This window comes from Hydra vulgaris, chromosome 04 (genome assembly GCF_038396675.1).
Source record: "Hydra vulgaris chromosome 04, alternate assembly HydraT2T_AEP".
Lineage (NCBI taxonomy): Eukaryota > Metazoa > Cnidaria > Hydrozoa > Anthoathecata > Hydridae > Hydra > Hydra vulgaris.
The window spans coordinates 47,926,983-47,952,500 of record NC_088923.1 but is presented as its reverse complement, the minus strand read 5'-3'; the positions used below and the strand labels follow the sequence as shown (position 1 = coordinate 47,952,500).

General features: G+C 25.7%; 1 protein-coding gene across 1 annotated transcript in view; it reads left to right on the top strand.

Moving 5' to 3' along the window:
- The window catches only part of LOC136079857 (uncharacterized), a 142,082-nt gene extending 125,235 nt beyond the window's left edge, over positions 1-16,847 (top strand). Inside the window, exons 13-19 of the mRNA XM_065796512.1 lie at positions 699-737; positions 2,983-3,459; positions 3,880-3,918; positions 4,066-4,545; positions 14,068-14,100; positions 16,097-16,576; positions 16,691-16,847. Of these exons, the coding sequence (XP_065652584.1) occupies positions 699-737; positions 2,983-3,459; positions 3,880-3,918; positions 4,066-4,545; positions 14,068-14,100; positions 16,097-16,576; positions 16,691-16,695 (1,553 nt within the window). The 3' untranslated portion in view covers positions 16,696-16,847. The remainder of the gene's footprint in view (positions 1-698; positions 738-2,982; positions 3,460-3,879; positions 3,919-4,065; positions 4,546-14,067; positions 14,101-16,096; positions 16,577-16,690) is intronic.
- The last annotated feature ends 8,671 nt before the right edge of the window (positions 16,848-25,518 follow it).

Here is a 25,518-nt window from a genome sequence, read left to right as displayed (position 1 = left end):
TACAAATTAACTTTAAAGATAATAGGTAATCTGAGAATAGTGGATTTTAGAATTACTTAACTTTCTTTTACATTGATTACTTGCAACAACAAAAAGTATTTTAATTAGCAATATTTATAATGTTAAGCAAGATTAGTGCATTGATTTTAGTTAGAAATAAAAGTTTCCGTTTCTTTACAAGTTCAGAAGATTACATTGGGAGTGCAATATTTTTATCCAACTTTGGCATAGATGTAAGAAGTACAATGATAGGATAAATTTAATGTAGAAGAACAAGGTAAAGATTTTAGTGAGATTATAGTATGGTCTAAACCACCTAAAAAATGATAAGGAGAAAAATAGCACAGTAACAGGTGTTGATATAAAGTACAAATTAAGTATCCAAAATAAACAATCAGAAATTATTTTGAAAGAACCTCAAGTGTTAGAGATTGATTTAAACAAGTTGGTAATAATGAAATTTTTTTACCCTTTTTTTTTAACCCTCAACTAGAAACCAAAAGTTATAAATTCTTCTAACATTCTTAATCATAGCACTCAAAGCATAAAACAAGTTGCATTATTACTTATAATAAAATAATAATTCAACAATAATCTAACATTTGTGATTCATTAGTATTGTGTAATCAATTTAAAGTTTAACTATAAAATTATTTTATTTATTCTAAAAGTAATTCAATTTTTATAACTTTATTTAGAACTTCCACCTACTCCAAATATTAAAATGTTAGCTCAAGGTATTTAAATTATGTATTTTAAAGTATTTTTTAATTTTTTCATTTATAGTATTTGTAAATTTTCAACTCAATTATAAATTTGGCTTAAAATGTTTGTTGTTTTTGAGTTTTCACAGTTTACTGGCAATTGATTCCATTGTTTGACTAACTGATGAAGAAGAAAATGTTCGGAAAATTAAGCTAGTTTTAGTTCTCTGTTTAAAAAGTTTTGTTGTTTTGTGTGGTGGTCTTGTTTTTCTTATGTTGAACTTAAATAAAAGTTTGCTTTATTTAGTCTATCTTTAACTTTTAATTGTTGTATTTGCTCTCTTCTTATTCGTTCTTCTTCAATTAAAATATTAAAAACAGTACAAGCACAAGCATCGAGCCATGAGGAGCCCCACTAAGAATATAAAGCCAGTGTAGCCTCTCCTAGTACGCCAGGCTGCTTTCGATATTTTATGTTGTTTATTACCCAGTTAAGTAACTTATTTACTATTCCGTATGCTAATAGTTTTCTTAGAAAATTTTTGTGTGTGGTACTTAATCGAATGCTTTGCTGAAGTCTTGTTAAATCAATATTATATCTTCTATTTTTTCTTATTTCATCTTATATATCTATTTTTATCAAAAATCAAATCATATTGACTAGAATGCCGTTCTCTGTAGCTTTTGTAATTAGATAAGCAATTCTAGCATGTTTGTTGTGCATGATTTTTTCGTAATGAAAATGTGTTATTTGAAAGATTTTCAACTATTTTATCATTTATGATGATCTACATTACTCTAAAAAACACTAACGTTATGGAAATGAACCTGTAGTTTAAAACATCCAAAAGACTTTCATTTTTGCAAACTGACTGAAGGTTAGCTAGTCACCACAGTTCCGGTGTTTTACGACTATTTAAATGACAGTTAAAATAAGAACTGAATTAAGTTAGTTTGTATCGGATATTCTAAAGGCTCGTTTAGATTTCCTCTGCAGACTCCTACAACTTTAGAATAAACATTTTGGAATTTTTTTTATTTTTATCGAATAGCTTTCATGATCCTAATACGTTTTGATACCAATTTTCATTTACTGTTTTGTGTTGGTGTAATATAAACTATTTTTTGGTTTAACTAAGCATCTGCGGCTATTTTTTTTGATATTTAAATACTCTTTGTATTACCAGCATTACGACTTTTTTTGTTACTAGATATTAAAGCTTCATATCATATTTATACTTAGTAACATTTAGGCCTTTTTTTTTAAATCAAATCAACTTTTCTTACAAAAAATGAGTTTTTATTAAAGCAATCCATTTAAAAATATTAGACAGTAATTCAGATAAGTCTTTTATATAGGAAAAGCAGAAAAGAACTCAAACATAAAGCCTGAAAAAGAATCTGGTGACGGACAACAATGCGTTTCCAATAAATGCTGTTTGTTTTTAATTTTTTCAGCTATTTAAATTATAATTTATACAATGCGTTTTAAGCTTTTTCAATATTCCTTTGTGTTCTGCTTTCAAAAGCTGTTTTCGAATCAAAATATTTAACATAAAACATTAGATCGTAAGGAGTTTACCTTACTAAATTTGTTGAATATAACTTCGTGGGAACAAAGCCTGTATTTTCATTAAATTCAAGTTTTTGAATTTCAGCTTCGTAGATCTTTATGATGCTGGAGAGCACCAATAATAAACAAATAAGAATACGTTTATTATTGGTCTTATATTTAAAAGTTAGCTATATATTTTAGCTATTTGTTATTAATATATTTGAGTCTAGTTTTTTTAGCATTTTAGAATTTCTTGACTCTTATTAATATTTCAAATCTGTTACCTCGTGTTGAGCTAACTTTTATATTTTTACATAAATAAACAGTCTGTAATGTAAGTGTAAGTGACATGAAAGAAACAGTGTATAATGTAAGCGTTAATAAAAACACAGGAGAAAAACACATTAATACTTTTGTATTACATTAATACATTTGTATAACATTAATACAATTTTGTATCACATTAATACATACCAGAGATTACCATCCGATTTTGAATTATTATATCTTATTAACTTTTATCAAAAATATTCTTTATTTGTCTGTCTTGTCAGTTAACATATTTAAATATTTTACAAATAATGTTAATAATTTATAAATACAAATAGTTTTTTACTAAAAACAATTTTAAGTAAAATCTATTTGTATTTATAATTTAGCTGTATTGTATTTTTTTTTAAGAAAAATTTTGATGTTTGTAATTTGTAAATTTAATTCTTTCAGCAAGAATCATCAAATCAAGTACTAGTTTAATTGGTGGAAAATTAGTAGCAAGCATAAAAGAACTAGATAAAGAGTTTCGTATATGTTTTAAAATTTATCCAATGATTTATATTGAAAAGTTGCACAACATCATTCATTTAGCTGTTGGGTCAAGTAAAAAAAGTCGCGGCAGAGAGATTTTAGGTGTATGGTTTTCAGATGCTGGTGATGGGAGATTAAATATTAGTATACCAAACAAAACAAGATATTTTATTTCTGATCCTCAATTATTAGATGCACATTGTACTATAGATATTCTTCAGCAAAAAAACGAAAGCAAATACGTTTACACTATTAAAATCAATGCAGAAACTGTTTACTCTGATGAGAATAAAAAGCCAGAAATCTTTAAAAATGTTCAAGTTTATGCTTCTAATCCGTGGGACTTAGTACAAATCTCTAATATAGAGGAGATGTTTATTATCAATGGAAAAAAAGGTTAAAACTGTTTAATAAAGTTATTGGAGAAAAGTTTTTATCAAAACATAACTTATTTTTATGATAAAAATAATTATATCATGTTATGTTTAATAAGAAACTTGTTAAACAAATGCTAATTTATTTATATATATATTTATAACACAAAATGTAACAATTTGAATGGAATAAGCAAAAAATTTTATTTTCAACGTAAAGTTTGAAAGGCTTTATAGAACTTGCAATTAATTTTAATGTAAATATAATAATTAATTATTATATTTGCAATAATAATTATTAATTACAATAATTATGATTATATTAATTAAATATTATATTATAATATTCAATTATTGTATTTAAAAAACTAAAAATGTTGAGAGTATTTGTTGAAAAGATTTAATAAATAATAATCTAAAATTTTGTCATTATCCATTTTAGACCTACCAAGCATGATTGATCTTGCCATTAATCCATCAGGTATATATTATTCCAACAGGTATATATTAAAGTTAAATACATTCGTTATAATTGAAGTTATAACATTAGCAAAAACAAAAAAAGTTCTTTGATTACCATTAATCAAAATTTATTGAAATAATAACTGTTTAAAAATCATCTTTTTAGACAGTGTTGTCCAACTTTCAGAGAAAGAGATCTGTGAAAACGAGGTTATCGCAACAATAAGCAATTTAAAAGAAGTATTTTCTATATCTTTTAAGCTAAAACCTATATCTTACTCCAAAGAGTGGCAAAATGTTCTCCACATAACCAAGGGTCAGAACTTTGGTGAATGTGGTGACCGTTATCCAGCAGTGTTTTTTGATGGTTCTGGGCGACTTGAATTTTTTTCAGATATTAATGGAAAAATTAATTCAAAATTTGTAACAAAAAATCCACTTCCACTCAATGTATGGTCGAGTGTTAAAATAGAACAAACCTTCAAAAATGGTGGCTATGTTTATGCGATTTTTATTAATGGTTCCATTCAATATGAAACTGAAAATAAAGATCCGAGACAGTTCAAAGATATGAAAGTATTTATTTCAGATCCGTGGTATACTGCACATGATGGTTGGATTAAAGAGCTATTTGTTGTAAATGGAGGTATAGTGTAAATATTATGAATGTTAAATAACTTGAACATACACTACAAATAGAAGTTAAAGAAAATATTTTTATGTGTTTATATATATATATATATATATATATATATATATATATATATATATATATATATATATATATTTGAAAAATATTGCGTGTATCTGTCATGTTTTGTTTAACTGTAGATTAGGTTTAAAGAATCAGTTGTTGCTAGTGCGAAAAGCAATATCACTATTGAGTCAATTAACAGAATATTATTATTAGCAGAATATTTATTTATTATAAAAACTTTCTTTTTTTTCTTAATAACTTAATTTTATCTACAGAGTTAGGGCCTGTTTATATGAACATGTTGTTTGAAATAAAAACACTTTAAAATGTAATCTTCATAATTAATATGATCAGATTGGTGTTTGGCGTTTTTCTAAAATATAAGAAAAGATCTGAGACAGTGATAAGAATTAGTGAGTGAATTTGAAAAGATACATCAGGAAATATTGGGCAAGTTGATGATTAGAGTTATCTTATACTTTTGATGAATAAAAGTACAAAAAGTGGCAAAAACGAAAGTTAATGAAAAAGACAATAAAATTAAAATAATTGCACACTGATCGAAGTTATGAAAAAAAAACTGAATGTATAAGTATATATATAAAACGGATATATAGCAATGAAAAAGTTCAAAATAAATTCAAATACAGAACTCCTCTATTCGAATTGATTTAACTATATGTCAATTCAACCCCATTTTTTACTTATTTGAGAAAAATTAAAAATGAGTTATAATGTTATTTCTGAATATAAAAATCATTCACTCAATTCATCTTGAATCATTTACTTTAAAATGCGAAATAAAAAATAAAAATATACAAGGATGGTATACTATCTGCATAGACTGATATGAAATAAAATAAAATATCGCTGAGAAAAGCTGCATTGAAACATGGCGTTCCAGTCTCAAAACTCAAAGATCGCAAAAATAACAATAACAAAGGCTTCCATGACACAGGTACAACAACCGTATTTTCAAATAAAACAAAAAGAATGTGGTGCATGCGTTCCATTCAATTGGTGACTGTGATTATGGTTTAACCATAAATGGTTAAATTTAAATTAATCAAAATCCATGAAATTGTGTGTGGCTACTTTAAACCCAAAGATCAACTGCACTTTTTCAAAAATGGCGAGCCCGGCAAGACTAGCTATATGGTTTAATGAAAGGATGGTTAAATAAATTTTAAGCTAAAAGAGCATCTTCTTGTACGTTAAAAATAATTGATCGTTATTTTTAATGCGTTGCCAAACAATATTAACAGACTGGTATAACTACTGGGTCGCATATTTGGAATTGTGTTGAAACAGGTTTTTCGGTTGATCAAGGTAAAGCAACCGTAGCCGAGAACGGGACAAGACGTCAATTTTCCATTATACTGTAAACAATTGATACATCGCTGATGGGCATTTTGCAACACAATTTGTGATATACAATGCCAAAAAAAACATTCGTACTGACTGGGCAAGAGGTGGTCCAGTTGGCACCAAATATTCAATTTCAAAATCAGATTGCATGGAGCACGATATTTTTATTGATTGGTTGAAAGAAATACTTATAACCAAAACTGAGCAAATTGGTGGTGTTCATATTTTAGTACTAGATTCATTACATATTCAACAACCATTGAATATAGGTATCTACCGTCATGTCAAACAAGCATAGAAAGAAACTTTTTCTAAGTATTACAAAAAGTTAAAATGTAAGAATTTAGAGAAACAAAATTTTCCAGTATTGCTCAAACTGGTATTCAAGAATGATAAATATTTTACACGCTAGCATGCAATCAGTGGTTCTCAGTACTCTGATTTATTTCAAATTAATAATAACAACATAAATCATTAGGCATTAGCAATCACAAAAACGTTTAGTCAACCATTGTCAACTTTAGCAGCGGCCGCAGCACCTACATCATCTTGCTCAATACCCTTTTAGAAAAACGCCTTCAAATTAAAAAAATTAAATCATCTGTAAAATTAAAATAAAAAACACGTGGAGGTAAAATGATTATATAATATTATTTGAGTAATTTACAACTGGCATAGGTCATATAATTGTAGGGCATAACCATTTCCTCGACATTACTAAGTTCAACACAATATGTTTTTAGTTACAGACACAAAATAATAACACTTCTTCATGCTTTAAATTGACAAAAAAGTAAAGATAAATTCTTGTTATTTTTTCTATAACATGAACTTTATTTAATAAGATTAATATAAAGTGAACGTAAATTATACATGAGTTATTAATTTTTTTGGTATCCTCTTGATACATGTTTCTTTAAAAAAGGAAATTCTCTTTAAAACGTTAAATGCACACAACTAGATAAATATAAATAACTAAGCAATTTAGTACAAATACGTTTCGAACAAAAAAAAGTCAATTTGCAATCAAACATCTGTTTAAAAAATTTGTTATACATGTAAAAATATGTAAACTTTGATCTTTTACATTGTAATAATGCGCCATATGATAAACCTAAAATAAAAATTGTAACAGATAAGTAGACTTAATAGGAAAAAAAAAGCAAAAAAAAAACTCGAAAACAATTTACCTGCATTTCAGTAACCTATTGTCATACTTATATTGCTGTCATGATGCAGCTTGTCGGTGTTGTTCTATGACATTATTTCATGTTGGCTTTAAGCAAACTTTATTTTGATTTAAAAGGCATTATAATAAATTTAAAATATTTTAATGAAAAAGCAAAAAAAAAAAAACGCTTTAAGGAGCCAAACTAAAAACATTAAAGATAAAAATCAAATTGAGATATAAATAAATTGCATTTATATAGCTAAACATAATGTTTTGAATAAAAGTAAATTTTAAAAGCAGTGAGTTCAATAAACTAAACTACCAATTAATTATTTTTAACAATAGAATGTAGCATCATATTATGATGATTGGGTAATGAATCAATTTAACTATATTTAAGTTTAATTGATGAAAAACAAATAAAATTAAAAAAGACAAAAGAAAACCAAATATACAACAATATATTATAAAAAAAATTACAAATTACACAAAAAAATAATAAAATTGAAAAAAATAAAAATAAAAAAAAATCACCGAAGAAAAAGCGGCAACAAAAAAGTTATAAATATCTTTACTGATAGAAGACATTTACAACCTTTTGGTTGCTGTTTTTTCTTCGGAGTCTCCCAACACCCCGGTATGGATGAGCTCTCCATTAAGAGGATGGCTCATCCATACCGCCATTACTTCACTACTTATTGAAGGACCTCTCCGAGAGAGGCCCCGGGTGTTGGGAGCGATATCTTTGGTATTGCTCAAATGTTAACGACTCTAAAATTTCAAATAGAAGGATATAATAAAAATTAAAAATATTTATAATTTTTTTTAATCAAAAATAAAGCAAAATCTTAACATTTTCACAGAATGAAGAGGATGCTAAAATAATAATAATAATAAAAAAGTATACTAAAAAAGGTTAAACTTGTGAAAAGTTTAATTTTAATAAAAATTTGAGTAAAATGCGAACAGTTTAAAAATGTTATATTTATATTAAATAATTTTTTCACCCATTTCACATATTTCTCCATAAAAAATTGTTAAAATTTAAAACACAGCCCTACTTCTACCCCAGTCATGCTTCTACCAAACACTACAGACAAAAAATACACCTCAAAATAATTGATAGATTAATATTTACATATAATTAATTATATAATTATATTTATTTTTACCTATTCCCCTCATTTCTTTCATGAAGTTGTCTAAAGTAAGAAAAAAGAAAATTGAAGCTAAAACTAAGAAAAAGTAAACTAAAATTAACTATAAACGAAAACAAAACTATAAACTAAAATAAACTTTAAATCTTAATATCTGTACCTCAAAAGACAAAGGTTGGTTATCTAGTTTTTTGTGATAATGAGTTATGTACGAAATCTTTTTAGTTTTTTATCTCCATTGGTATAAAGACTGTTGTCTTACGACAACGTGAAACAAAGTTTGGTCAATATAAAGGGTCTGGTGTCCCCACAATGTTCAAAGAAAAACGTCTGTTGTCCAGAAATGACTTTTTAGTTTTTTTATTTAACTTTTTATTTTTGTCAAAATTATATTTCATGTGCCTCAAGACAAATAAAATAAAACACAAAAAAAATAACATAAATTTAACCATAAATATTAAGCCAATAAAGACAAATTATTTTACTATTTCCTTTCTCCTTGACAGTTTCTAAAATGTGACAACTGACTTGGACTTTTGAGGTACAGATATAAATCATTTATTTAACTACACTAATCATATAATTTATACTTAGTTTTTTTTCCAACTTTCCTATAAGAAAAAAGAAAATAAAGCTTAAGTACTTAAAGTTTTAAAATTCCAGTTACAGTCCAAACAAACAAAATCCTATTAACAAATATCTAATACCAAAAACACTGACTTATTTCAGCCTTCAGCTAAAAACAATAAAAACACTTAAATGTATACGCGTCTAAACAATAAAGCACTTAAATCTATAGGCGTTAAAATATCTACTTAACTTTTTAAAAATAAATTCACTTAACTAATGTAACTAATACCTTTATTAGCTCTCTCTTGATCAACTAAAGAAAACAAATCTTAATTAAACCAACTTGATATAAAATAATAAAAAGCTATCTTACTGAGAATTTTAAATTTCTTTTCTTTATTATTGACAATATAATTTTAAGTAGAACCTAAGTTCTTGGGCTTAATGTATAAAATTATAAAAACCTACTATACCACTTTATAGTCAATAATAATATTTTAAAAAACATTTTAGTTACGTTATAAAAATTTAAAATCCTTTTAAACTTACTACCTCTCTCTTCATTGTTGTCAACTAAACAGAAAAACAAACAAACAACTGATAGTAAATTTTCACTTTGGTAGTAGGTTATTTCACTTTGGTAGAAGATTATCTTTGATCTAATTAATCTGCTCTAACAGTCTATAACCTTATTATTAAACTATAACTATTTTCTACAAACTGGTGTAATTTAACGTTGATATATTGTTTAAGTAATTAAAAATATTTAAGATTATGATATATAAGATTTTAAAATCCTAAAGTTTTAAACCTACTTCAATAAAATCAAATATATTAAAAAGTATTTTTTTTTCCTTTTTAAAAAGAAAAAATGCTTTTTAACTTACTTTCTCCAATAATACTGTTGTCATCTAAACAGAAAAGCAAACAAATATTGTAGTCGATTTTTTCTTAAACCTCTTTAATTACTTCAATATTAAAATAGAGTTTTAATCTTTCTGGATTGAATTAGTATACAATAATTTTCGTCTCAACGATTTTATTATTGTAAAGTTAATTTAAATTAACAAACAGATACGAACTGCAATTTATAACATTTAATTATAACAAAACGGAACAAAACTTACTTCTTAGTAATTCAGCTACTAAAAACAAACATATGTTTAAGAAATAACTACGTAACATGATACAAATCAGTAGCATATTACACATCTAAATAAATACGAACCTTCGTCTTCAACAATTTGGGACATTCTATTAATTCGATATAAAAAATAAAACGAAATATGCTTAAAAACAAATTTAATAAAAGTGATAGATATTTTGAGATATAAAAAATGTAAACGATTAAAATGATTAAACAGATAATAACCTACTTAAAAGATATGGTAAAATGTATTAAAACAAATATATTGGAAACGTGCTTTTTTAAATGTCTGGAAAATCTAATCTAAAAATAACATAACAAAACTGTCTTTCACTAAGCGTAACAAAACAACCTAGAGTAACAAAAAAGTAAAAGCGCTTATTTACTTATTGCATTACATTATAACAAATTAAATTACGATTAGCATATTCAATTAATTATATTATGATTGGCAATTTTAATTAATGCCTAAGATAACTTATCTATTATAATTAAATCATCAATTTTAATAAGTACCTCAGATAACTTATCAATGCGTCTAACTCATTACGCAACTAATTAGTTTCTTTACTAATATGTGCAGTAAACATATCTGGACATAAAGATCAATTTGTCTTAATTCCAATTTTTGTGAATGAGTAAAATACAAATTCGATATTTATGTCGCATATTTCGTCAGCGCCATATAGCCTCTTAATCGTTTGTTTTTTTTGCGGTTTAACCGCAATCAATTAAGTCTTAAATCCATTTCATGAGTTAAAAAACTTAAAAATAGTTATTTTTTACTAAACTATTATATTTATACTTACAATGTACAATCACATTTAGCTACCAAAAATGTTTTAAATTGGCTTTTAAAGGTTTCATTTTAGTAGCCATTGGGAAAACTCACCTTGCCTATCTTGCACTCTCATATTTACAGTTAATGCAAACTTCTGCACCCATTTCCAATGCAAAGAACATTTTATACACGATTCTAATATTTCAGCTGGTTGTCCTCTTTTCACAACTTTTTGCCTGAAATCATTTCCAAAAAGAATGATTTTTCCTCCGGACGGAAAGTTGTTGTTGCAAATATCTTTTAACAACCTAGCAATTGCATTTAAGGCATGTTTAGGTATCATGGATGTTTCATCAAGCAAAAATAAACTAACTTGTCTTAAAAAATTCCCATGTATAGAGTTAGGAGTTACATTACATGCGCTATTATCCAATATTGGAACAGGAAGTTTGAATAAGCCATGCAATGTAGATCAATTTGTAAGATTAGTTGCTGCAATGCCAGTCCATGCAGCTGCAGCAGATTTAAAGCCCCGACTTATGGTTTCAGCAATCAAATAATTATAAGTAAAGGTTTTTCCACCACCACCTAGTCCATCCATGAAAAACAATCTAAAATGTTAATTTTCTTCACATTGTTGCTCATTCAGTGCAGGAAGGATAGCATTACATATATTTAATTGATTGACATTAAGTAACAGTCTCATTTGGTTGGCTTCGTCAATAGATTGTTGAACATTTTCATAAAAATTTTCTAGATTTAGGCGTATAAACTCATCAATAACAGGCAGATTTTAATCAGCCAGCGTTTTACCACTCTGATTTATAATCTTTTCAAATTGATGAAGAGTAGCTTGTTCAGCTATTTGAAGTGGGACTGAGAGGTGAATGAAATCTTCCATCCTAAAAGCTTTGTATGTATTCTTGAAATGCAAAGGATTATCAGGTTCACAAAAGGTCAAAATAATTGAAAACAACTGTCTAATTTGCTTTGGCTTACGTGTTAAAACCGCCTCAGAAAGAGTATTCTGCCATTCAGTGTCATCTTGCAACGAACCTTTCAAAACATATGCTTCACAAAATGATTCAAGGACAATACCATTAACAGTACGCACATCTTACCAAAATGTTGCACCTTTTGTTTGCAAAAGTTACAGTCTAAAAAAAAACAATTCTACAGTTAGATTAACTTTATACATTCTAACTATCACCTTAATACCACCCTATAGTCTAACCTTCCATTTACAATGCTTATCATCAAATATAAAGTGATGAGGAATGTCTACATACAAATAGCAATGTGCTCTTCCGTTTTTAGTATTTAACTTAAACCATGCCCTTAGGTGCGTATCACGTAGTGCTGCACGATCTAAAGCATTTGTTCTGCTCCTTCTCTAAAATACACTAATTGATTTTTAGGTAGATGAACTTTCAGGCGTATAATAGTGTGTGACATATGACTTATTGGATACTCGAAAATTCGCCACAATGCCTCAGGTGCACTTACATAACGACAATCTAAAAAAGTGTTTACTTCATCATAATTAATTTGTTCATTTATTAAAATATTGGCACAGTCGTGATCCTTGTATATGTTTTTGTACAAATACCTAAGAGCCTTAACAGACATGCAAGCTTCAACATTAATGCGAGCTTGATATTTCCTTGATAACCATGGATTGTAAGGTACCACCCAGCGGTTATCTATATTGTTACCTTTAATATTGATAACCAAGCCATTATCATGATGTCTATAGCATGGATAACCATTATGAATTGCTACTGTGTTAGCATTAAGTTCTTAAGGATAGTTCTTGCTGCACACCCCATGTTTCATGCAGGGAGAATTTGGATTCAGTATGCCACATGGACCGTGAATCATGCAAGTTTTAAAAAAGTCATAACAATCGGATCTGGAATTTCTGCAGATATTGGTATCTTGTGCTGTTTAAAGCTTATCGTCATTTGCAAAGTGAAGTAAAATATGAACATGTGCCAAACCACGCTTTTGAAACTCAACAACCTGAACATGTGTTACAATTTTCCCTAATACACCGTGCTTAAATATGTCATTGAGAAGGTTATTTAACTCGAGTTTAAATACTCGAATAACCAAGTCAGGTCAATCATTTGCTGTCTGACCTGGATATAAATTTTCAGTTATCTCGCGCCATTTTGCGGTTACAAGTGAAAGTTATAAAAAGATCTGGTTTAGCATACTTTTAATTATAGCCATAACATCTTCAAAGTTTTCTTTTAAAGCTCTAGGACTTTCTACATAAGTTGATGGCAAAACTACAACACGCCCTGGTCTAACATTAAGATCATTTCTAAGGTTGTTTACATGTTCGTGTAAGACATCATACTGTTCTCTTCTTAGTTTGTTTTGGTTATTTCTGATGAAAGCAAGGCGTTGGCCTTCAAACATATGTACATACTTTAAACACAATAAATACGTTTAAATATGTATACAAGGGTAAATATATACCTTATATACATATTTAAACACATTTTTCAAACTATTTTAAAAATGACACGAGAAAATTTAAAAAGATTCAAAGTAAACAAAATATATATTTACAAACAATACTCTTTATCATCTTTGTTTTGCATAGGAACTGTAATCTTCATATAAAAATTTAACCTTTACATACAATAACATGTGACATGCCATGCCAGTGTTGGCACAATATTTTAATTTAATTTATTTTTCTAAACTTTCTAAAAAAGTACAAAAATAGTTAATAGCATCACATATATTTTAAAGTAGTATAACCATTTTATGGAATTAGCAATAGTATAACTTTAAATAACATCCAAACCCCTATTTTCCTTCTAAAAAATAAAATAGTAAAAATAAAACTGCTAAAAAAAACTAAAACAAACAAAATATAAATGATTTAAAAAATTAAAATCCTTTCTACTTTAAATCCTTTCGACTTTATCTAATAAAAGTTTAAATCTTTTCAACTTTATCTTGTAAAAATGTATATATAACTACTTTATATACTTACTTCAATTATAAAATAATCTTAACGATATTTATTTATCTTAGTATGATCTTTTAAGTAATATATCTAAACTAATAATTAAATTTCAAAAGGAAAAAAGTAACAACTCGCTTAAGAGATTTTTTTCCAATGACCGGGTGCAATTTGAGAACGCGTTCTTTCAAAGCATAACTAATAATACGACGTTAAACGTTAAACATTAAACGTTTTTGTAGTGTTAATATTAAGATAATAATTTGTTTATATTATTGTTTTTTTTTATCTTAGATACAAAAATTTCTAATGCAACTCAACCTCGAGGTAACTTTATACTGATAATTTAAATAAGTATTTTTTTAAATATACTTAAAGGTAGAGTAAATAAATACTTATTGTAAATAAAAAGAACATACAAATATACTGGTGTAGAGTTTTTTTATTGGGGTGAGGAGTTGATCTATAACTGTTTGTTCTTATTTTTACAGAGTGGCCAGCCAACTGGAAATAAGGAAAAGGTCAGGGAGTATTTGTGAGTCAGGACAATAAGGGAAAGTACTTTTCTCCAAAAGTCAGGGGAAAAAATTGTTTGTTATAATATTTTAAATTTTTTTAAATGTAATTTTACCAACTCCAGAAAACAAACACACAAGCAACAATCAAATAAAACTTTTTTATTTATTTCATAAAATCGTATGGAAAGATATAATAAAACTGCTGTTATACTTTTACTTAAAGTTTAATACATTTCTTTGATATATATCTATTTAAACGTATGCTTTTATTTAACTATGTAAATGTGGTACACAATTAAGTTAGAACAAAATTGTTTAGTATATTTTAATTTTTCCAGCTAAGTATTAAAGAAAATATAAAAATATATACAACAATTTCTTTAATAATGATTGGATCTATCTTAAACGTCATTTATCAAGGGGTTGGCTTAGCAGAGTTGATAATAAAAAAAGGTATGTTTAGTTCACACGGAAAAACATTTTTCCTGTGTTTTACGGGTATAATGGCAATCAAAAGTCGTGAAAAAAGTTTAAAGCATCCAATAAAAGAATATTTAAAAACTCAACCAACAGTATTGATATTTTTAACCAACAGTATTTGATTATTTTAATAATACCAAATAATATAATAATAATATACTAATAATTCACAGAAAACTACAGTACCACAAGCATCTGTTTCATCAACATCAACTACAATAGTTTCTTAATTATATTAATTATATTCCTGTTTGATTGAATCATCTCATGCAATGCCAAATGCTCTAAGAAAAAAATTCCAAGAAATTCTTCTTGTTCAACAGTACTACTTTTCTCTTTAATTATGGCTCAAAATGATGTAACACGTTCTGAAACACTCTGGGCACTATACGTTCACAGCAGCATTTTTCTTTGAGATTGTGTTTAAAAACAGGACAGCTATTTTAGTCTATGTTTCCTTACAGTTTTACAACTAAAAAATGATTATTGGGAATACTAAAGAAACCTATCAAATCACTCATCATCTTGCTCCATATTTCAATGATATAGTATTAATGGCGGTTTTTATCTCTTTACATAAAGTTGTATGTTTTGATTAGTCTTCAATAAAGTTGCCCGAATAATAAATGCAAATCAAAAGCTAAATCAAAGTCATCAAGAAGATATATGTGAGATTGAACTAGAATGCAAAATACTATTAGGCAAAATGGAATGAACAAATATTTCTTGTTTTTGTTTATATGTATATATATCTATATAAATCTATATATATATATATATATATATATATATAAATTTATATATATATATATATATATATATATATATATATATATAATATATATATATATATATATATATATATATATATATATATATATATGTATATATATTAGCTTTCAAACTATTGATAGACCATTGTTTCTTTTATTATTAAACTTTTTGTTGTTGTTTAATCTGCTTCGGTGTTTAATTTCGTTCCAATTTTAAAATACTGATAAAACGCTTATTTCAGTTCATGGTCGTAATATTGAAAAAGCTGAATCTTAAATTCCTATCATTTATTTCATATAGTATAAAAGTTTAGAAAGAATAAAAATTATTAACAATATTTGAAACGTATCTTTCAGTTTATTTTTCTGCTTAAAATATCTGTTTTTATACTGGAAGCATTACCATGAAATAGTTAAAAATGTAAAAGTTTACACTTTAAAACAAACCTGAGTCAGGGAACAATGGAATAAGTCAGGGATTTTATTGTACAAAGTGGCTGGCCATTCTGTGTTATTGTTCTACATATTGTTATTACTATTATTATTTTATAGATAAGTTTGAAGATGCTAGTAAACAAAAGTTGAAGGAAAATAATTTGGTTGCAACCATGAGCCACCTAAGTTCAGAATTTACAGTTTTATTTCAGATAAAACCAACTTCTTATTTGAAAGGATTTAATAGTGTTTTTTATTTTTTATTGGATCAAGATTCAATTCCACAGGCAAATCACCAAATGGCTGCTTGGTTTGATCAGGATGGAAGTGGACGGTTGAGTTTTATTTTAACTTTATTAAATGTAACAACGTTCACCACTAATGATTCGCTTCCTTTAAATAATTGGTCATCTATTAAATTAACTCGAACGAAAAACTCTTCTGAGAATCAAACTAATTTTAACATCTATCTGAATGAAAAACTTGTTTTCAATGATAAGGCAGGACCAAAAACTTTTGAATTTGTTAGAGTTTTTTTTGGTAATCCATGGCAAAATGTTCAAAAAGGCTGGATTAAAGATTTGAAAATATACAATAGTAAGTTTTACTTCAACGTGTTATGACTTTATAATATATAAGTTAAGTTTTTTATTGTAATGATTATAATTGCTACTTAAATTTGATTTGATTTTCAATGATTTTTTTCTTTAGACTGATATGTTTTTAAAAGTTGAATCAAGACTATCGAAGCTATCGAAATAACTACTTTGCTGATGTAACTCATAAAATAATTTTTTTCAGATGAATTTTGCAAGTTATATAATGTAAAACGCCTCTGATATGTTAAAATAATAAATAATTTGAAAAATATTTGAAATTTTATTTCAACCTATATTGGATACTAATTTAGTACTTGCAATTTTGTTCTGTTTTTCGTTTGTTGTTACTTACTAATGATTATAAAATGAGACTGTTTTTAAAGGTAATCTCTTGCTCTGAGTAAATTTAAAAAAGTACAAGCTAAGTAAATGAGACATGAGAAGTTATTTTAAAAATCTGCAAAGTGTATCAGTTTAATGACACAAATAAACCTAGTTATTTGTAAAATAGCTTGAGAAAAGTTTCTATAAAAATTTTAATTGTAAAAGTAAATCTCTAAAGAATTTACGGAAGAGCATTTGAATGAATGTTCACGCGTCCATCCTTACCGATTTTATATAGCTTGCGCAAACGTGGCGTTGAACCACCCATCTCTAGCTTCTGAGGCAAGCGCGCAAACCACTGTGCTATGGCTGCTCAAAGATTATTCATCCTATCATTTTTTTAGTTTTATCTTGAGACTATACTCTAACGTTGATAACTCAGTATTATATTGGTATTTGCAAAAAAGAATTTAAAAAGTAGACACGCTTATTATTATACCCTTTTTCTGAATAATATCTTATTGCAACTTTATCATGAATAAAAATTAATTATTAAAAAACTTGAAATCTAAACGTGAAATATTTGTTTAAACTTAAATTCTGATAAAAAAACCAGCACGGAACATTTCCAAAAATAAAAAACTATGCAGCTACACTGTTGAAAAAAAGCGCGTTTTTAAATTTAACGGAAATATCCACTTTATCTACGTTTATTAACGGAAGTTTTCATAAATAAAAAGGACATTTCCGTTAAATTACAACGGATTTTTTTCCGTTAAACGGGATCTTTGGTCATTGCAGCTGCCGGAAACTCTCCGTAAATAAACAGTTTATATCATGTTTATATGAAAATTAAAAGAATACTTCTAAAAAATATTTTAGATATAAAATCAATTAAATGTTTTAAAGATATTATCTGAAACCAAACTTTCTTTGATTTACATAAAAAATATTAAGCGTTTCCTTATTTACATTTCACTTTAACAGCAAATACACAAATAAATATTTATTTAATAAAGTAATAAACAATTTGAAAAAAAATTGCCAACTAATTTGATCAAGTCTAAGCAAATACATAATGATATAATTATGTTACTAATCCCTATATATATATTTACAATATAGATAAACTTGAAAACTTATCTTTATATAATACCTTTAAGGTTAAAAATAAGTATAAATATAAGAAATCAATTCTAATACACAAAAATAAAGTCTATCCGATCTTTTCCATTTCGAGTCAACTATAAATTTAAAAACAAAACACTCATTATGTACAGTGGTTACCATAAAGTTGTTACTCAATAAGAGTGATTTAACTAAAGCCAACCAAACAGCAACTCTAGATAATAAAAAACTCTTTTGAGGGATAAATAAAAACCTGCAGCAAATAACAACTTAAATTGAATTACTATACAGAAAGAGGTTTTAAAGTGCAATGTAACCAACCTTAGTTTGTTTTTCATAGTAATGGTGACAACTGAATTTCCTGTTTATGCCATTGTCAGGGCTATATATGCAAAAACTCCTAAACTTAAAATTAGATGCTCTTCTATTGTTAATTGTAATTAAATATATATATATATATATATATATATATATATATATATATATATATATATATATATATATAATTATTTTTAAAAATAACACGATATTTTTTTTCTTGACATGTTTCGTAAAATTTTTATTTACATTCTCAAAAGATTATTTACAATAAAAAAACTCTAAAATAAATATTAAAAATTAGAAGTCTTTACTGAGAAAAATTAACGGACAAAAAATTTTACATGATAAGTCCATATATTTATTACAAATAACTCGCTAAGTAACCAATCAAATAACCAACTGTCAAAAAAAAAAAAAAGTAAATAAACTCACAATATAAATAAATAGATAAGTTAATAGCATAACGTAAAGTTTGTTTATTAAGTGAGGGACTGTCCCATTTAATGTGAGGGGCTTTTTTTATCTTTAACTTGTGTTTCTTTGTGGCATTATCCGAAATCTCAAAAGAACCATAGTTAGCCAGATTTTTGCAATTAATAGATAAATTTAATGTTTAAGTATATTAGATTACGTAGTTTTAAACATGCCAAGAATAACAACAACGTATACAAATACACTCCATCTGAAAATTGTCTAAGAAAACATAAAATGTTAAAAAGACTTCGGAATAATGAAAATATTGTTATTACACGACCAGACAAAGGAAATTGTATAATTGTTCTTAATAAAATTGATTTTATGAACTCATTACATAATATTATATGAAATAAGTTTAAAGAAATAAAAGAGGATTCAACTATAAAAAGAGAATTATCTTTACAAGGGTATCTTAAAACACTTTATAAGATTAAATGTTTTGAAAAAGACTTTTACACTTAAAGTCTATCCTGTAGGATCTCAACCTGGAAGAATATACGCGTTATCTAAGATGCATAAAGTTAGTAAAAGATAGTTCTCTTCCAACATTTCGACCTATCATCTCAACTATAGAAACATATAACTATAACCTTTCCAAACATCTTTCTCAGTTATTTTCTCTACATATACTTAAACAGCTTTGTATTTTGACTCATTTTCTTTTGTTGAAGAATTAAAACATATTAATGTAACTAATAAATTTATCATTTTATGTGATGTTGAAAGTTTGTTCACGAATATTCCACTTAAGGAAACCATCAACATAGCAACTGATTTATTTTTTAAAGATAATATTAACTCAAAACGTTTTTCAAAAATTCACTTTAAAAAATTACTTCAGATTTCCACATCCGGTTCACGTTTACAATTTTGAGGAAAAATGTTACGATCAAGCAGATGGTATTGCTATGGGTCCTCCTTTTGCCCTCACCTTAGCTAATGTTTTTGTCGGATTTCATGAACAAACATGGGTTAATAACAACTCCTTTACAGCACCATTATTTTATAAACGGTATGTGGATGACATAATTGCTATTTTTAATTCTGAATATGAAGCTCAAGAATTTTTCAAACACCTCAATAAACAACATAAAAACTTGAAATTTACTATAGGAAAAGAACAAGATAACCAGATTGCCTTTTTAGATGTACTTGTTAAAAAATCCAATTCGTTTTCTACTTCAGTTTATCACAAAAAAACGTATGCTGGTCTTTAACCAAATTTTTTTAGTTTTATTCCCTCTGGCTTTAATTTGGACTTGTTCGTTGTTTGATTGATCGTACATTTAAAATTAATAATATTTGGGTTGGTTTTGATAAAGATATTAAGAATCTATCATTAGCTTTACAAAGTAATAAATTTCCACAAAAATTATTGACTTTGAAATTAAATCCTATATTGATGAGAAAATGAACCCATCTGTTTCTAACATTGTTAATAATTTTAATATAAGATACTTATATTAAAATTATTATAAAAAGATAAATTATACTAAAAAGAAAATTTCATAATTTGTTCATAAATATTGCAAGGATGTTTTAATAAAATTAATTTTCACTACTACTACTAATAAAATACAAGATTGTTTTTGCCTAAAAGAGCCACTTCCAAAACTGCTTAATTTTCATGTTTTCTATAAATTTTCTTGCGCTGTAATGCCAAGTTATATTGGTGAAACCTCCAGACACTTGGCAACTAAAATAAATGAGCACCTAAAAAGTGATAAATAATCACATATACTTAAACACTTAAATTTATCTATTAATTGCAAAAATCTGGCTAACTGTGGTTCTTTTGAGATTTTGGATAATGCCCCAAAGAAATACAAATTAAAGATAAAAGAAGTCCTTCACATTAAATGGGACAGTCCCTCACCTAATAAACAAACTTTACATTATGCTATAAACTTATCTATTTAGTTATACTGTCAGTTTAATTATTTTTTTTTTTTGTGTTTTTTTTTTGACAGTTAGTTATTTTGATTGGTTACTTAACGAGTTATTTGTAATAAATATATTGATTTATTATGTAAAATTTTTTGTCCGTTAATATTTCTCGGTAAAGACTTCTATTTTTTAATATTTAATTCAGAGTTTTTTATTGTAAATAATCTTTTGAAAATGTAAATAAAAATTTCACGAAACATGTCAAGAATAAAAAACGTCGTGTTATTTTTCAAAATAATTACTTATTTTATGCTATTGTGTCGCTCAAGATATATATATATATATATATATATATATATATATATATATATATATATATACATATATATATATATATATATATATATACATATATATATATATATATATATATATATATATATATATATATATATATATATATATATATATATATATATATATATATATATATATATATATATATATATATATATATATATGTATATATATATGTATATATATATATTTACATATATATATATAAATATATATATATATTTATATATATATATATATATATATATATATATATATATATATATATATATATATATATATATATATATATATATATATATATATATTATAAAATATGTATATCATTTAAGTGTTCACATTTACGTCCACACTTTCTAAAAACAGTTTAGAGAGCATTTTAAGTCTCTCGCTATTGTAAAGTTATCTTAAAAGTATAATTGTCATTGTCACTAAAATGACAATTAAAAAGACATTTTTTTATTAAAAAAAAACTAATTGCACAATTAATTGCAATGCTTTTTAAAAGGCACGTTTGGTGCGCAAAAAAATTGAAAATAGAAAAAGTCCATTTTAAAAGCAAATCTTTTTAAATTAGATTGGACATTTGATAAATATAATGTTATTACAATCTAAAATATATTGATAAAACATAAAACAATCAAATTGATATAAAAAAAAATTATTACACTCTAAATTATTGCATAATAATTTTCATTTTATGTAATGAACTATATATTTTATACATTAATAACTTTAAAATATTGATTTTTAAGACATATTATTCATTTTATTGTGGAATTTTTAATTGTGGTAATTATTTTTAAAACCCCTGCATTCTATTACAGTAAGAAAATATAAAACAGTTTATTTTAAAGCGGTAAAAACTTATATAGCGTTTTGTCAAATTTTTTATCAAATAAGAAATATTGCTCATAAATAAATCATATTGGGTATATAGAGTGAAAAACTTTTCTTATGCATTGAATTTTTTAAAGGTCACATTATTAAGAGTTACATTTTTATAGTATATAAAAGGAACACTAAACACTTTTAAAAATTCAATTCAAAAGAAAAGGATCTTAAAGCATCGCAAATAAACGAAACATAATTTCCTAATTTTAATTTTACTAATCAAATTTTATTTACAATTTTATTTAGACATATTTAATTCGCAATTGACAGTGTATTTATTTGAGGTTATTTGTTTATTTTTTGATAATATATAGAGCAACAAATCACAAAACAGAACAAGATATTTATTTTCTTCAAAATTTACAATCATATAATTTCATAAATATAATATTAGTAATAATAATAATAATAATAATACTTATATAATAATAATATTAACAATAATAATATTAATAATAATAATAATAGTAATAACGACAACAATAATAATATATATATATTTAAATTTAAAAAGACTTCTTTTTATGGATTAACTTCTATGTGTTAAAAATATATTTATTTTTACAATATTTCGAGGATATATAGATACCCTCGTTATCAAGTATATTAAAAACCGTTATAAAAAAATAATATTATACAAAACAAAATAATATTATATATTAAAATAAAACGAATAAGAATATCTATAATCTTATAAATAATAAAATAAAATTATTAACTATTAAGAATAAATATAAATAATTGATTGAGGAAGTGAGTGACTCATGCAGAATCCTGATCAAAGGAGTGGCACCAAATAGTTATAATACTAATTTAAAAAATAATAATAATAACAACAATAACTTTATTCATAAACAGAGCGAAAGTAATAGCAAAAATAATAGCATTTATAATAAATGTAATAATTTTAGTTAAAATAAAAACAGAAAAATGAAAGTAATAAATATTAATGACAAAAATAAAAAAGTTAATATAGAAATAGCAACTTAAAAAAAAAAAATAGCTTAAGTAAATTAATAATGATAAAAATTAAAACTTTTTTTTTGAGTTTGTTTAAATTTATTTTGTTTTAAATAAAGAAAAAAAGATTATTTGAAACTTTAACTTTTAAATTCATTCACAATGCACACAAGACTTCTATTCCATTCACTGATGCATTGATGTGTACTTGAATAATTACTATACCTCAAAGTTTTATAGGCAGGTACATTTAGTTTTCCATTATTGATGTTTCTATTTGTGAATGTATAAATCAAGTTTCAGTGAAGAAGGCTGTAATAGAGAAAGGTAAATTTTAATTAAGAGAGTCAAAAACAAAAAGAAGATTATCAAATTTAACTAGTGCTGACAAGGTTGAAACTTTAAGCTTTTAGTAGAATTTTGAAGTTTCTGTATTATGGAGTTGAAAATTATATATTCGGATTGATTGATGCTAAGCTAATAACAATTTATTAATATTACAGTTGCCAAATTGTCCCCAAACTTGACAACAGTAGATGAGATTATATTGAAAAATTGCAAAATACAGGTTCATAAAGGTAGTTTTATCAACATAATGGCGAATTAATAAAAACATGCCATTAGCTCAATTAAGTTTATGGAGTGTATCTATATGCAAATTCCATGAGAGGTTCGAATCTACAAAATACCATGATATTTAACAATGTGTAATGGAAATAAACGTCTATTATTAAGACTATTCAAGCTTACAGAGGTAGACTCAATATTAATGAAAAAAAGCCAAAAATGGGAACAATATTAGAAATTATAACAAAGAGGAAACTTTAGCTAAAAAACCAAAAAATTTTTATTTAAGCATATACTTTTCAAATGTAATTGGAAAAGATAAAATTAGGTATGACCTCCTAAAAAGTCTCTCTAGCCTTGGATTGTTTTCACTTACAAAAAGAAAGTGATTGCAGGTTAAAACCTTGCATTTACTTTTTAAAAAGAAATAAAAAGTTTCTATAAATAAATCAACAGTTTTGTACTTAACGTGTACCTTTTTGTTTTCAATTTTAAATAAACAAAAACTAATGAATAAAGTTAGAACTTTTTTTCTATATATTTTGAAAGTGTTCGAGTTCAAAATTTTAAAAAACGGTTAAAATTGGCAGCCCTGGTCATACATTTTTAAAATTTTATATATTTTTAAAAGTATTTATCTATATTTTTATGTTTACATTTCTATGTGATATGCATTTCTGTAAGGCGTAAATTTGTATTTCTGTGTGCAAAAAGTTATATACGCGTGTAAACTGCGTATGCATATCTATAGATCTGTATATGTGTATATGTATGTTTGTAAATGCACGTAACAATATAAAATTTTTTACTTTTTTTAAAGTCTTTTTAAAAAAAAAAACTTATGCATTTTGTCAGTTTAGGTTTTTAATAGTTCTACTTTAATGTTAAATATTTTTTTCTTATTTTTAATCTTTTAGTTATTTTTTTTTTTTTATTATTATTATAATTATTGCTAACATTGGTATTATCATTTTTAAATTTTTTTATTATTTTTATTTTCTTGTTTTCTATTTTAATAATTGTTTATTTTTATTGTTAGTTATTACGTTTTTTTCAGTTTTTAAACTATTTGTTACTGTCTAACATATAGCTCACGGTTCATAGGAACATACTCTAAGAACTTGCTACACATCCCCAAAATTTTTTTTTAATAATCATTAGAAAACATTTTCTCATTCAGAAACTGTTAGAGACAACTTTTTTTAGTGGGGGCCTTAAGAGAAATCACATATTTAAGGGGAGTGCCAAGGAATTTTGCTGTTTAAAATAGGTAACTAAGAGGCATAGGGCATACTCAAATTTCTCGTATGTTGATACTGGTGTCGAATGAGGATGTCTTGCAAAAAATTAGGGTAATTGGAAACCCGCCCCGACCCCTAACAGCCCCTTTTCTAGAACTACGTCTTCTTTAATTGTAAATTTTTTTTTGTCCTATCATAAACTACAGGGTTGGAAACTAAGTTTTTGCCGACTTACGAGAATCACGAAACATACAACAAGAAATTTATTAATCATCCTCTCTAAGGAATTCGAAATAGTTACCATCACTCTGCATACATCTTCGCCATCTGTCCGGCAGCTTGGCAAGGTCAGTTGCGAAAAATTCAGGGGGCTTTGCATTGATCCAGAGCTGAACATCCTGCATAATTTCGGCAGAATTGTTGAAAATTTTCCCCTTCAAAGCCGATTTCATGGGTGAAAATAAATAAAAATCTGACGGTGCCACTCTTTCCACAAATTTCCACTCTTCTAGCTTCTCTGTCGAAATTCATTGATGCAATCAAAAAAACGCAAAACAATACCCTTGGCAATAATTCCTATAAAACAAAAATGTTCATTTTTTTATTTTCAAAATAAATAAATACCTGAATATTATTTATTTTCATTTATTAAGTGCAATTATAAAGTAAGAATACTCTATGAATACATAGAAACACAAACGATTTACTTTTCTCACATAAACACATAGATATAACAAATTATAACTCGGCAAAAACTTAGTTTCAAAATTTAGATCAAAATTCA